The sequence below is a fragment of the Anthonomus grandis genome, chromosome 7 (assembly GCF_022605725.1).
Source record: "Anthonomus grandis grandis chromosome 7, icAntGran1.3, whole genome shotgun sequence".
Classification (NCBI taxonomy): domain Eukaryota; kingdom Metazoa; phylum Arthropoda; class Insecta; order Coleoptera; family Curculionidae; genus Anthonomus; species Anthonomus grandis.
This window is the reverse complement of record NC_065552.1, coordinates 31242853-31257981: the sequence shown is the minus strand read 5'-3', so window position 1 is coordinate 31257981 and position 15129 is coordinate 31242853. Positions and strand designations below refer to the sequence as shown.

General features: G+C 33.1%; 1 protein-coding gene and 1 long non-coding RNA gene across 3 annotated transcripts in view; one reads left to right on the top strand and one right to left on the bottom strand.

Annotated features, from left to right (window-relative positions):
- Nucleotides 1–15129, top strand: part of LOC126739009 (uncharacterized) — a 156628-nt gene that overhangs the window by 138075 nt on the left and 3424 nt on the right. The gene's annotated exons all lie outside the window — the stretch shown is intronic.
- LOC126739005 (ribosomal RNA processing protein 1 homolog) lies at nucleotides 4512–14181 on the bottom strand. Of its 2 annotated transcripts, none has more exons than XM_050444527.1 (8): nucleotides 13810–14179; nucleotides 10042–10262; nucleotides 9807–9983; nucleotides 9564–9746; nucleotides 8968–9221; nucleotides 8285–8913; nucleotides 7974–8227; nucleotides 4512–5069 (listed from the first exon to the last, which is right to left on the bottom strand). In XM_050444527.1, exons 1-8 carry the CDS (start codon nucleotides 13976–13978, stop codon nucleotides 4815–4817), a joined length of 2142 nt encoding a protein of 713 aa, XP_050300484.1. In that variant the 5' UTR covers nucleotides 13979–14179; the 3' UTR covers nucleotides 4512–4814. The 2 variants fall into 2 exon arrangements, with proteins under 2 accessions (XP_050300484.1, XP_050300485.1); XM_050444528.1 differs by having other exon boundaries at nucleotides 4921–5069; nucleotides 7970–8227; nucleotides 13810–14181.

Sequence of the window (15129 nt, the reverse complement as noted above, 5' to 3'; positions counted from 1 at the left end):
CAATTTCCTAGTATCAAGCATTCTCCAATATTGCTTATACCTGTAATAGACAAAGAATTGAAAAAGTACAGAGAATATTCACAAAAAATTTACTCTTTAGATACTCGTTCGCAGTCCAAGATATTGCATATGTAACAAGACTATTACTGTGCCCTAAAGGCGCCGTTCGAATTCATAAATTGTTTTGAGAAATAACTCTATATAAAGCCATCAATAACGTTTTTTCAAATAACTACTTTGTTAGAAAATATAAAATAAGTATGAATAGATAATACAAAAATTAATATATCTATAAAAAAAATATTGCAACTGGCTGTATGACTATCCCCTCATGAATAAATAATAAAGAAATTAAAAGAACTAAAAGAACACGCTTTTATTCCTAATCGAACTATTAAAGAGTAGAAAATAATTTTTAATTACAAAGAGATTTTATTACACTAGTAGAAAGTCGGACAATCAATCATAATTAATTACCTCGAATTATTAATCATTATTAATTATTTATTATAATATTATATATATTAATTATTAATCATAATTAATTCAAATCAGAGTAAAAAGCGTGGGGTGCATTTTACTTCATTTTCATAACTCTTCTCTCATAGATAGTTCCAATAGAATAAATAACTCATACTTAATATAACGGGCACCCCACGCGTTTTACTCTGATTTGAATTATTCTGTTAATAACTTAGATTTTATTATGATTTTTATTTGAGTTAATTAATTATGATTGATTGTCCGACCTTCTACCACTGTAATAAAACTCTTTGTAATTTAAAATTATTTTTTACTTCTTAGTTCGATTAGCAATAAAAGCGTGTTTTTTTTTTATTTTACTTGCCAAATTTTGTTCCGTAAAATAATTTCGAAATTTATGTTCTGATTAATTTGCTGTAATTAATAAGAAGCCTTTGTAAATCACGGTTATCATATTACATCTTATCTGAATATTAATTAGAGGTACTTGCGTTTACGAGACTCATTAGTACGCACGCATGTGTAAGGAATAAACAAGGTGAGAATGCAACTAAGACATTTTGGACTCCAGAAATCAGTAAGGCCCTCCTCACATGGGGAGACTGAAAAGAAACCGTAGTAGCTTAGATACTTAGAGACTGGGCGACTAGACAATTCCGCTTGCGTATTTCAATGGCGCCACTCACACAGAGCTACTCGAATCGCGGCGACTAGGAAACGAACGTAATCCGAGTATCCGCGACACAACATGCTTGTCGCCGTGCTACTTCAGTATCGACAGTATCTTAAGCGCAGCGATTAAAAATGGAGCAAATTAGTAAAATGGAGCAAATTCGTACAAGAAGTGGAAAAACGCCCTGTACTCTATAATTATAAAATAAAAGGGTACTCAAGAAGAGATATCACTGACAAAGCTTGGAGTGAAGTCGGCAAAGTAGTAGATCTCACAGGTAAGCTCGCAATATCTTAAATTAAATACATAAATGAAAAGTGTGCCTGCAGTTTAGTTTATATTCTGATAAATATTTTATACATGGTAAAGTACTTTTATGTGCAATATTTCCATTGCCATGGTAGCCAAGCTCGAGGAGTTAGAAAGTGGTTTGCTAAATAATTCCTGATCTCATTAGCAGTAGCCCGTGGATGTAATACGAGGGCTTGGGGTATTATTGCAGTAGTGCCATCGGTCATTTCGGAGTCAGATTGCGGTTGAGTATATGGTGTACCTTCTATAAAACGAACAAAATTATGAAGAATGCAAGCGGCTTGTATTATATCAATTACTCTTGCCGTCGACCGACAGCGAATAGCCCTGTCGAGTACCTGAAATTTTTGAACCATCATGCCGAAAGCACATTCTATACTTTTTCTTCCTCTGCTCAATCTGTAATTGAAAATTCTTTTAACGTTATCAAGAGTTCTTTGAGGGTATGGTCGCAGTAGATATGGAGTCAACGGAAAAGCTTCGTCTCCAACAAAGTAGTAAGGGAAAACGTACTCATTTAAATCATTTGGCAATGTTGAAGGCTGAGGTGTATTTAGTCTTTCATTTGTAATCCAGTGATGAATGAAATATTCCGCCATCACTGTTTCTGCCAGCGTACCCGGTTTCGATGACAGTGAAAAACCCATCTGCATCATTGCATGCCAATAGGACTATAGAGTGATAACTTTAATAATTGAAATTAGTTGATCCTGTGCCAGGTAGTTTTTCAATCCGGATGTGCTTCCCATCTATCGCACCTAGACAGTTCAGTAAATTCCACAGTGAATAGAAACGTTGAGCTATGGTCTTCCATTTCTGTACAGTTGGTATAGCCATATGAGAATCTTTCAAAGCTCTCCAAATTACTTTAGTAGTTTCACGTACGATGTAAATAACGGTACTCTCTCCTCTAGCAAAGTACAACGAAAGTGATACAAAAGCGCATCCTGTTGCCAATTACCTGCAAAAGAGAAAATATAATTTTAACTTTTATCATATTTTGCTATATTATATTAAGTGATGCCAGTCGGAGGCAGCGCTTTTTAAATGATCGCAAATCGCAAACATGTTAATAAATTATTGACACAATCGTACTTTACACAATACATAATACATGGTGTTAATTAAGTATGTACAGGGTGTTTTTTTATATTATTGACCTCCCTTTATCTTTTTTATTTGATGTTTCTCAAAAAAGTGTTTAATAGAAAAGTTTAATGATTTAAAATGAAGTTTTAGAAAAAATATTTTTTTCACCTACAGGGTACGTCAAAATTGACCAAAATAAGGGGGGATATAATTTTATAGGAAACACCCTGTACATACTTAATTAACACCCCGTATATTGTAATGTGAAGATCTTAATAATACTTATTATTAAATTACCTATCACTACATTCTTTTATTTCTATATAAGGATTTTCTTTGCAGGAAAAATGGAAGAATATTCGCTCTGTTTATGTCCGGCATATGAAACCCTCTCCCAGTGGTTCAGGCACCAAAAATAAAAAGCCATATTACTTGGCAGAAGTCATACAGTTGACACTTCCTTTCATCAAAACGTTATGTACACCAGCTGGAAATTTACCCCCAAACCCCAGCCAACTGTCTACACTAGATCCGGAACAAGATTCGTCTGCAGATGGCTTACCGGCTAAAGAAGAAAATTCGGACTCTTTAGTACAGAATCAATCACAAACCCAAGAGCTGCTGTCACCAGCAACACCCACCCCTTCCAGCCAGTTACCCGAAAGTTCATCACAAAGTACAGAAACTGGACATTCTCAGGAAGTACCAAGTGATTCTACTAGGTCTCACCTACGTATAACAACCCGAAAAGCTCAAAAACGGACAATTCCAGACGGAGATAAGGCGTTCGAGAACTATCTAGAAGGTAAAACTAAACGACTTCGCGATACCTCAAATAAAGGGGACAAAAAACCGGAAGATGGGAAAAGTTTCTGACAGTTTATCACCCCAAAACGAAATGCCAAACGAAACAGATGTTGCCAAAAATGATTATTATAACGTTGTTCGAGAAGCTTTAGGACAGTGAACTGGATATAATATTATTATATCTTGTATTCTTTTATAATTTCTACTGTGTACCTATTTTCACATTTTCCATAAAAAAAACTTAATAAAGAATATTCAGAAGCAATGTGAACTTGACATTTACCTTAAAGTAATCAATAGCCTTTCTTCAGGACTCACGCATTCCCTCATGTTGGTGTCCTTGTAAGTGATGATTTTTGTAAGTTCCAAGTACGTCTCCTTCATTCTGTAACATGCACCGAATTTTGAGTCAGTTTCTTGCAATTCTTTCGCAGCAACAAACAATCTGCAGTTAATATTTCTCTCAATGTACGGATGGACCCAGAATTGTCTTCTACATTTCTTTATGTATCGCCTATGATAATAATAGAGGACAATTGCTTCTTCTTCGCTACTAGAACTTGACATTTTCACTTTAAAGGCAAAGCCAGAAATAAACAACCAACGTGGCGACTATTGTATTGATCCTGATTCCTGTGTGAGGAGAACAAACAACTTGAGTAGTGTAGTCGCCCAGTCTCTAAGCTACTACGGTTTCCTTTCAGTCTCCCCATGTGAGGAGGGCTTAAGAGTAACTCTGAGAGTGCAGGCATGCGCAGATCGCGGGCTAGCTCTATCTCTCTTACTCTCCTACAGAGGATCTAAGAAAAAAACCTTTATTAATCCTGGCAGTCCTAATCAGGATAATGAGAGACTGTTATCAAATTATCGCATTGTCATCAGTCCTTGATACAAAGTTTCAAGTTGATGTTCAAGTTGAAACCAGTTAAAATAAAGCTCAAAGATTTTACAAGAAACAAACAAAATGGAGAACAAGTTTTACAACTTGCTGTAACCAAATGCCATGGGATTTTCAGGACCTAGAAGGTTATTTGAATATTATAGTTAATACTGATATGGGGGAAACAATCTTTTTTTTCTGTTTGGATTGCCACTTATTACTAACGACGGTAATAAAAGGTATTAAAAAAAACAAAGCTGCTCACCAAAAAAAAACGATTTATAATAGAAATATAGATTTTCTAACATTAGGCACAATACACTTATCTAAAAAATCTTAAAGAACACAATGTAACTAAATGAATAAAGTGAATTTAAGAAAGCTCAGTAATTATATACAAAATTATATAAAAACCTAATATATATCTAAAAAAATCAAAATGTCCACTAATACAAATATAACCGTATACCGGCCATTATAGTAATTTACAAACCTCCCTCCCAGTATTTTACAAACAAAATACTATAATTCTCTCAAATTATATAATAATAGCGGCATCAGAGGAAGGTTCTAAAATCTTTTTAACTTATAAAAAGGATTTATTGGGCTGGGCTTAAGAGGAGTTTTCAGCACTGGTTTTCCGGGTTTTTTGGTGCTGTCGAACGGGACTTGCGGTGACGATATTACCTGGTTTATGTGATCGTCGATTTCTTGAGCAACGTTTAGTTTTGTGTTTATGACGACTTTTTTCGGACTCAGTGAGTTTCTGGGGATTACAACATGGTCGAATTTGGCGGCTGACGATTTCTGGTTGTTAATAATAGTCTGGAAAAGAGGAATCAATTTTATTTATTTTAATTTTCACCCAAAAATATAATATGTGCCTATTTTTTGTTGGAATAAACTTTTAAATTACAACTTTTTAATCTTATTTTGGTCCAAAATTTAAACAATTTGTAATACAGGCCAGTAGAGAGTTCTCCGTAGCTATGAGAGATAGAAAGTTGGTTAAATGGGAAGAATTTAGCAGATTTGGGTGCTCAATAATATGCCACTTTAAAATTTAAAACATTCCGAGTAGTTCCGGAGATATCCGAGAGAGAGATAGATATTCCGAGATATATACAAAAAGTAATATTTGTTAGGTTGTATTAGTTAGGTTGCTAATAATGTGTACCAAATTTAAAATTTTTTATATAAACGCATTCAAAAGATAAGAGAGAAGGGGGACAATTTAAAGCCGCACCATACCGGGTGAACTACTAAGAGAGGTCGCCGGCCATATTTCAGTAACTACTCATCTCACAGCGTAGGGAAAAAAATATATATCATAAAAGCAGTAAAGAGAACTCGCTGGAAATTATTTACAAGTTCGTACGATGACCGCTAGAGGGAGTAATACGACATTGAAATAGAAGAATGATGCCATTTTAAAGTATGACCAAACTTTTGAAGAAGGTGGTGAAGAAAGAATTGAATATTTTTATCTAAAAATGTTGATAACTTTTATTTGCCTAATTAATTTTAACGAGCTTGGTTTTTCTTTAAAAGGTAATTATTAAACTTTCATGTGGTATAATTACTAAAAACTAGTGCAAACCACAACTCGATATCTTATTTTGTTCCGAAATTATTAATTAAAATGTTTTTGAACAACAACAATAAAATTCCAGAACTCAAATTTTTGTAATAAATAGTTTTATATTTTTAATGGTCCTAGATGCTCAAACTGTTTTCCTTCATTTCAATACACAGTAGAAGTCGTTATGTCGGTGGACAGAAGCGCTGTCTGGATTCTGCTGTGGGTAAGGAATTTATTGCATTGCGTATGCGGTCCTGCATGTCGTCCTGTGTTGTGGGTGGATGGCAAAAACTAAATCTTTAATCCTTTCCCACAGATAAAAATCTAGGACAGTCAGATCTAGGAACCGAGAAAATATACTTCCTCTGCCTATACTCAAACGATACTGCCTGGTTAAGAATTGATGAACTTGAATTGCGAAAATGTGCAGGGCAACTATCATGTTGGAAAATGATTTGTCCTCTTGTTTCCAAATCAACATCTTCTAGTAATCCCAGGAGATCATTTTGCAAAAAATTTAAATACACATTATCAGAAAGTGTTCGATTGAAAAAGAAACGACCAATAAATTTTCCGACAATAATGTCGCACCACACATTTACAGTCCATCTCCCTTGTGGTGTTGAATCTCGCGGATCCAACGGGGATTTTCTTCTGACCAATAATGCAGATTATGCAGGTTTGCACCATCACCGCTGCTAAATGCCTCGTCCGTCCATAATCTATAGATAAGTCGGAGATGTTCTCTAAACATGTTCAACAACAAATGACAGAAATTGAGTATGTTATCAAAGTCTCTTTCGAGAAGCGCCTAGTGCAGAACCATGTGATATGGATGAAGTCTAAGTTAAAAACAATAAATATAAGATATTAGGATGCTTATTAGTGTTGTAACAATCAAAAATGGATACCAGTGCTCTTTCAGAATATTTTCTAGTGTACCGTGGGATATTCCCAAACTCCTAGAAATATTTCGAAGCTTATGTGAGGGTTTATTACAAAATAACCCAAAACATTTACAACGTGTGCCTCTCTGAGCCCTCGCCTTCGATGAATATTGCCACCAATACTTCCTGTATTTTTTAGCCTGGTAGCTAAACCATTAAAGACTCTATGATTATAGTGTCTTCGGTTAGGATATCTTTCGGCATATATACAGGCTGCAATGCGTGCATTTTGCATTAACTCAAAATGCACTGCTAGCATATCAAAAGCATGTTGTTTGGAATTACGTTTGGCATTTTTAAAAACTTCCAATGATTTCAAAAACGGGTTTGACGTTACAGTTGACACTAATCATAAACGTTTTATCTTGGCCTCGAAAATATTTATCAATTTTAATTGATTTCCAAAACTTACGCAATAATGCCAAACCATAAACGCAATAATTCCAGCGCCGCGACGGATTTCATTGTTTAAACACATTTTAATTAATAATTTCCGAATAAAATTGGAAAAAATATCGAGTTGCGGTTTGCGCCAGTTTTCAAGTTTTTTCATGCTCTTTTAGCCTAAATGAGAAAAATTACATCGTTGTATTATGTAAATAGCTGAAAAAGTCCAAATTAACACAAACCGCCCTCTCGCGCTCAACAAAACAACTAAGTCGGCTAAGTAATTATACCACATAAAAGCCTAATAATTATCCTTTAATGCAAAATCAAGCCTCGTTAAAATTCATTAGGCCAATCAAGTTATCAAGAATTTTAGATATAAATATTCAACCCTTTCCCCACCTATTATTTGACAGATTAGAAAAAAAAGTTTGTGATAAAAAATGTTTGGAATTTATCATACTTTAAAATGGCATCATCCTTCTCTAGGACTCACTTTGAATATTTTCAATGAAACCAATTCTTTCTATTTTACGAACTTGTAAATAATTTCCAGCGATTTCTCTTTGCCGCTTTTATGATATATATTTTTTTCCCTACACTGTGAGATGAGTAGTTACTGAGATATGGCCAACGACCTTTCTTTGTTGTACACCCGGTACATGCGTATATATGAATAAAATTGCCATTAAATGATATAAAATATTTAATTATATGCGATCTTTATGTTAGTAAAATACCAATGAACTTGATAAAGTTCGTCTCAAGGTTAATAAAATACTAATGGACTTAAAACGCAAATATCTTACCTACCCGATTTTTGCCTCTTAATTTTCCCAAAACTTCCTCAATTTGCTCACTGCTTTTCGTTTTTTTCAGCTTCTTAATAAACTTCTTGGATGGTACAAATATTTCGTACTCCCCTTCCTTTAATTCATCATTTCCATTTAAATTGTCAATTTTACCATTTTTAGTCTTTCTCGGTTTTTTTGTTTCATCAGTTAATTTTAGGGTTGCATCATCCGGTGCATCCATGTCGGCGTCGTTTTTAATTGTTTTGGGCTTATCTAAAATAGGAAATATATGTTAACGAAAGAAAAGTTAAACCTAAAAAGGAGTTTTACCAAGTTTAGCATCAAATTCAGGAGTGACAAACCAAACACCCGAATTCCTTTCAAAGCAAAAATTGTACTCGTCCATAAAACCTTCATCAGTTTCTACGTCATTTATTTTTTCCTTTTTAATCGCTTTGGTTTTCTTTGACTCTTCGGGAGCTTCTACTACGAGCTCCGCGGATGGTTTTTTATTTTTCCTTTTTTTTGGTGACTCTTTCATGCCATTCTCCTGTGGTAAACTTTCACTTTTTACCGGCGATTCCTTCTTTTTTTTCTTTTCTGGCGACTCTTTATTGTCATTTTGCTTTTGTAAACTTTCATTTTTCACTGATGATACCTTCTTTTTCTTATTTTCCGGTAATTGTTTCTTGCTATTTTCCTTTTGTAGACTTTCATTTTTCACTGGCGATTCGTTCTTTTTCTTTTTTTTTGGAACCGGCTCTTCCTCAACTTGTTCCTCATCCACTTTGCTCTTCCTTCTCTTCTCTTTTTCGTCTCTTTTTAATAAATTTTCTTCGAATTTCATTAACCTTTTGGCCGCCTTGTCAATCCTAGTATCGACATCAGAATTTTTTCGCTTTCTTGACTCCAGGTTTTTCGCACCCAAGGGATACACTCCCTCATATAAAGTCATAAACCTAAAAAGTAAGGCAATATAGCATAATCTTTTATTGTTTCCTTATTTCACCTACTTTCCAGACCAAATAGTCAAATGGTTCCTGGTTTGACTGGTGGTACGAGAGTCGCTTTTTGGAATTAATAAAGCTTCGGAAATTTCTTTGGCATCGAATACAATAGGGGGTAATTCGACGTTGACGTTTCCAGCTCGAGGGTCTAAAGGCTTGTTTACAATGGATTGCGAATTGTCGTGTTTTTCTGTTTCATCGTTTTTGGAATCCTTTATAATTACTTTTTGGATTTGGTTGATTGAACCCTCAAAACCATGCTGTAAATTTTAAATTGAATGTTTTTTATTAGTACCTTTTTAGGGATCTCTGAAAATTACTTATTTATCATAGGATGTAGAGGTATTATTAAAAGTCATTTAGAATAAACTATTCACCCAAACATAAACAAATAATAAGTAACAAATAATACTAAGCACATCAACTGTACAAGTATGGATTATACAAATACTTTGGTTCTCTATTGAGTATTATTATAGCTTTTTCTAAGCGACCTGAATCGAGAAAAGAGATTTTTCTGCTTTTAATATATAATTTATAAAAATATAATTAAAAAAAAAACAAGAAACTATAAATTACCAAAACTAAAACCCATGACTTACCGCTTTCCAAATTTTATATTTTTCTTCATATTCAAGCCCCAACTTATGCTGTTGCATCAAATGGGTGAAAATAAACTTGATTATCCACTGGATAATCCTGGCATCATTTGCAAACGCCAATCTATTAATAAAAGGCCTTAAGAAGTCAATAGTTCTAGTTTTTTGAAGCATACCATCAGACACCTAAAAACCATGAAAATAATTACTTTGCTCTTAAATGTATGCATTGTTTGTCAGCATTACCTTGGCAAGTTCTTCTAAATATATTTCGATAAAATGCATGACCAAACCCAAAGGGGGAGTCTTTTCAGTTGATAAAATAGTCTCTTCTAAAACTTTAGTGAAGGCTTCATTTGTAAGTTTTTTAAAATTATTTTTCTTTAGGACAAATAATGCTTGCCGCAAAAGCCTTCTCACTAACTAAAAAATGCAAAATTGTAAAAAAATTATAAAGCAAAATGACCAACTGTATACCAACCATTAAAAACTTGTCAAGTCTTAGCTGGTCAATCCCAACCCACTCATTTTGTAAAGTAATAAGTCCAATTTTAAAAAACTGCATGGCCTCATCAAACTCAAAACTATGAATCAAATTTGATATGTTTTCAGCACAGTCTTCTTGCACCTGAGGCTTGTCTGACATCCACATTGAATAAAAGAGGCCTTTCCAAATTATCTTTAGACTGTCTTCTGATATAGCTGGTTAAAAAATTAAACATATCATTGAATTATTTAAAATCAACAGTAATTGTAGTATAAAGTTGCCTAATTTATATAGTATCACTTTCCAAGTCTTAAATCAAGACCTTGGCAATAAACTCATAAATTGTATGGAACCAGCCATTTCGAAGAGTTTTCTTGTTAATTTTTAAATAATAAGATGATCAATTTCAGTACCTGTAATAATGCTGTAATAAGGTAAAAAATGGCTTATAAACAAATTATAGTTTTCATATCACAATAATTTAAAAGAAGCTAAATTATACCCTATAGTTATCTTACCAATGGGAATTACAACCCATATAGGATTTAGTTCATTCAATATTTTAAGAGGAAAGTAAAAGCTAGTATGTGTTCTCACATGATAATTTAAATACATAAGTCTAAGTAAATTTAAAAGCAAATAAAATTAACAAGATCTGATTGACCTCCTAATGCCAAAATAACTTAAAAGTACAAGATACAATCTTAAAACATATTAACAAAAACTAATGGTAGGTTAGACATTTATGGTAGGTTAGACAGATTTTTTTAAAAATTTGGCATGTAATTGGTTGTGACTTAACGACCTAAAATATTTTTAGAGATGTAGTATTGCTGCTTATACCAAAAAGGAGCATCATCCTTCATATTTTAAATAGGAGATCTGTATCTGTTCATTTTTGGTTGTATAATTACTTTCTTATATTTTTTTCTAATATTGTTCTATTCCTACTTTTAATAGTTTTCAAGTTATATTAAGTAGCATAAGGCACAACTACAATATTTTGAATATATTTCATTCAAATCACTAGCAAATACCTAAATTGCTAATGTTTCATGAAAACGCAACCTCCTGTTCTCAGTAAATATTGATCATTCTAACCATTGACCATGGTACACCCTGTCTATAAGGTGGTAGTGAAATTAATAAAACTGATGATCAATGTCTTAAAAGAATGTTTTTTTGAAATGCATTGAGGTTTTTATTAATTTTGATTGTCAAGTTAATGATAGGTAAAGATATTTCATTATAAAAATGACAACCTATCTGGATAATGAAGATTTAAAATACTTCTCAACACTCTTTTTTCCTCAATTAAAGATCCTCAGGTGAGGGAAGACAATCAGAAGCCATCATTAAAATGTTTGTGAATAGAATCATAATATAACTTTAGAATAAGAATGAAACAAAAATCTCAAAAATTACAGCATTAAAGTTTAAATTTCTGGTGACATGTTTTGCCCTAATGGGCCATCATCAGACCTAACCTTGAATAATGGAAAAAATACATAATATTGAACTTACCACAACCACTAAAGAAACACAAACATAACATAGGATCTATATGTATATAAAAGTACAATACACAATTAAAATTCTTAAAATAGGAGTTTAAAGTACATGGTGTCAAAGGTAAGCAGTAAATTACACTCTTACAAGGACTGGAATCATTTATGTGGGACAGCTTGTATGATTTATGGATCATGTAGTCACTGTTGCAGATGTCTTATCATTAACCTAGGGCTTTTTATTATTTATATCCATAGCCTTCAAAAGATCCAACATTGTTGAAAATATGCAATACTGTTGCAAATTATGCAAATATGCAATAAGGGTGATGTGTTTTTTCTACTACATTCTGGGCACCTGATTTCATATACTCCTGAAGAATTCAAGGGATCTAAATTGTACTTAACCCCAACAAGGTGGCTTCCAAGAGTGTTGTTGGGCTTAGAAGTGTTAATATTGTATTTCATGATTACACATTTTTGGTAGTTTCTATTACAATATATCTCTAGGCAATAGTATGCACTTATTAGAAGAGATACTCAGAAAAAGTTTTTTTACTAATATCCCACATAAATGATGCCAGTCTTGTAAAAGTGTAATTTCATCTTCTTGGTTTGCTTCCTATCTGCAAGATCGGCAACAACAAGTGCTTGTAGGATCTAAGTACTCTGATTACCATCCTATGGAGTTCCTCAGGGTTCAGTTTTGGGGCCTATACTTTTTCTCCTATACATAAATGATCTTACCAATCTTAATGTACGGGGGAAATTTACTCTATTTTCCCATGATACCACACTTTTTTGGCACAGCCCAGACACAGATACTCTGTGAACTACATTAGCAACTGATCTTCAGGCAGTAAATCTCTGGTTTGAATCAAACTTGCTGTCACTAAATCCTCAAAAAACCAAATTATTGTGTTTTAAGTGTGCTCTAGACCATGTGCCTTTTTCTAATTCAGTAGTTTAGCAGTTACAATACAAAATTTGTGGGTATATTCATTGACAGAGAACTCAGATTTGAAGAGCATATCCTCGGTACTTGCAAAAAGGTGTCTGCAGGTTGTTTTGCAGTCAGAGTGGCTACCCTGGAGCTTGGCATGGAGTTTGGAAGATCTGTATATTTTTCATTAATTGAATCCCACCTTAGGTATGCCATTTGCTTCTGGGGTAATGCAGCTGCCTACCTTCTACAAATGCTGCTTGTTTTACAGAAGCGTGCTGTACATTACATCTGTGGGGCTAAACCAAGAGATTCCTGTCGCCCATTATTTGTTAGGCTGGGCATACACACTGTCTTCTCCCTCTACATTCAGGAAGTGGCCTGCTTACTTTTTGCAAATTGCTTTAAATTTATAACCCCAAATCCAAGATACTTAACGCGTCAAGTGAACGATCAAAATCTTCCAATCCCCTCCTCCACATTAACAAAAAAATCTATTTTCTATGAGGGAATCAAAATTTTTAATTGTTTACCAGGTAGAATCGGGAAGGCAACATGTATTGACACTTTTAAACATAAATTGAAAATACTTTTGACCAAAAAATGTTACTATTCACTGGATGAATACTATGTCGACACATTCTAATTTTCCCTAAGTGTAAGTTTACAGTATTTGAATTTTATTTGATTTGTTTGTATGGTTAGAATTCTTTGCTGTCTCATACTTGAGGGGATAAGTATGGAATTTAATTTACTTTTTATGTATTTTCTTTCTGCTGTTCTTATGTATTGTTTTCTGATGTTTGTTTTGGAACTTGAGTGTGTATGGGGTGTAGTGGTTAAGTTTAGTGGTAGTAATTTAAGGTAGCTTTGTTTAGAACAATTTTTCTTTGTTAATAACAATAAAGCATGTTTTTTTTTTGTGTGTCTTGAACTAAACATGGATGTCACCTATTTTAAGAATTTGAATCTTGTATTGTCCTTTCATATTCAAAAGTATATCATAGTTTATATTTGTGTGAATTGAAATTTTGTGTCTTGTTCTATTTTTTGTAAGTTTGATGATGCCTATTAGGGCAAAATGTATGTCACCAGAAAATTTATTGCTCAGAAAATTAAAATTTGATGCTGTATATTTTCTTTTCATTCTTTTCCCAAAATCTTAGAGACGGAATGAATGATCTCTTGGACACATTATACCCTGTTTATAAAAAGAGCAACTAATTGTGGTGTACAAATAAGTTTTTTTGTGAATGGTAAAATATTATTGCTTAGTTTTTTATAATATAGATCATTTTTCAAATTACTTACCTGTAGCTTTAGTCCTTTGCCCTAAATATTTCTTAAGATATTTAAGGGATCTGTTCCTGACTTTTTCGTCATTAGCGGCAAGATTCCGCGCATAGTTCAAGTCCTGTGTTAGTAAAAGTGCCGTTTTACTCGCTTTTGGGGAGTTTTTTTTCGATTTTGGATTTTCCATGCTTGTGTTCAAAACTGTCACTATACCAAAAAGAAAAATATAATTTTCAGACTATTTAGTGATTTATGTTTGAGACCCGATAGTTTAGTTTAAATTCAGGGTTTGTATAACTTTTCTATCACATTTACCAAAAAAAAAATCAAACATAACAAACGTGGTTTGCTCCTGACAAATTTTTGAAAATGTCTCTTATCTACTTTCTCTTTCTTAACTTAACCTATGTAAACAACTCGGAAGCGTCACATTGCTCGTGATCGGCCATACGGAACTATACGGAATAAGAAAAGAATACCATTGGTTGCTAATATTGCGTAGCGGATTTTTATTCCGCTAATGTTGAAATTAAAAAGACTGGAGAGAGGAGAGATATCTGTTATGAATTGTTGTTTTTTGTGACCCAAAAGTCTTTTAAGCTTCTTAATAATGAGTTGAATCTGGGGTCAAGTAATACTCAGGTCTTAGTTTTTATAATATATATAATAATTAAAACCTGTGAGCGTCATTTAAATAATTTTATAATTTTTAATACGTTAAATAAATTCAAAATAGTCCAAAATAAATGATAAAAATAGAATAAACACCTTGTAAAACAACTGAGCGCTTGGGCGACTCCGAAGTAGAGATGGTGACGTGTAGACCTGAAATGATAAAAGTAACCTGAGCACACTTTTTGCCGTAAAATTAATTAATTAAAAAGAAGTTAAGCAAAACTAATTAATATGAAAAATATGAATTAATATGTTTTAAACTCAGTGATTTAACTTTTACGATAACCATTTAATTCATGTTCACCAACATTTAACCACTTTACTTTAATATACCAAAATTCATTATTCACCAATTTATTAATTTTATCCGATTGTTAAATGTCCCAGTAACGACAACGTACTGATATTGAATGATATACAATCGTTCAATATGCCAAAACGTGAGCACTACATTACTCACAAACCGTAGCCAAAATGCTACCAAAAACATTATCATAAAACATGAGATTGAGACAGCAATCTCCGATCTAGACCACTTAACGATAACACACTTTATACTGAGGGGTGCAATGGACACCAAAACGCGAGGGTCCTCTGCAAATACAAAGCCTTGTTAAATACAACGAGCTGTGCAATGGTCCCAGACCAGTTCAGTATCTTAAA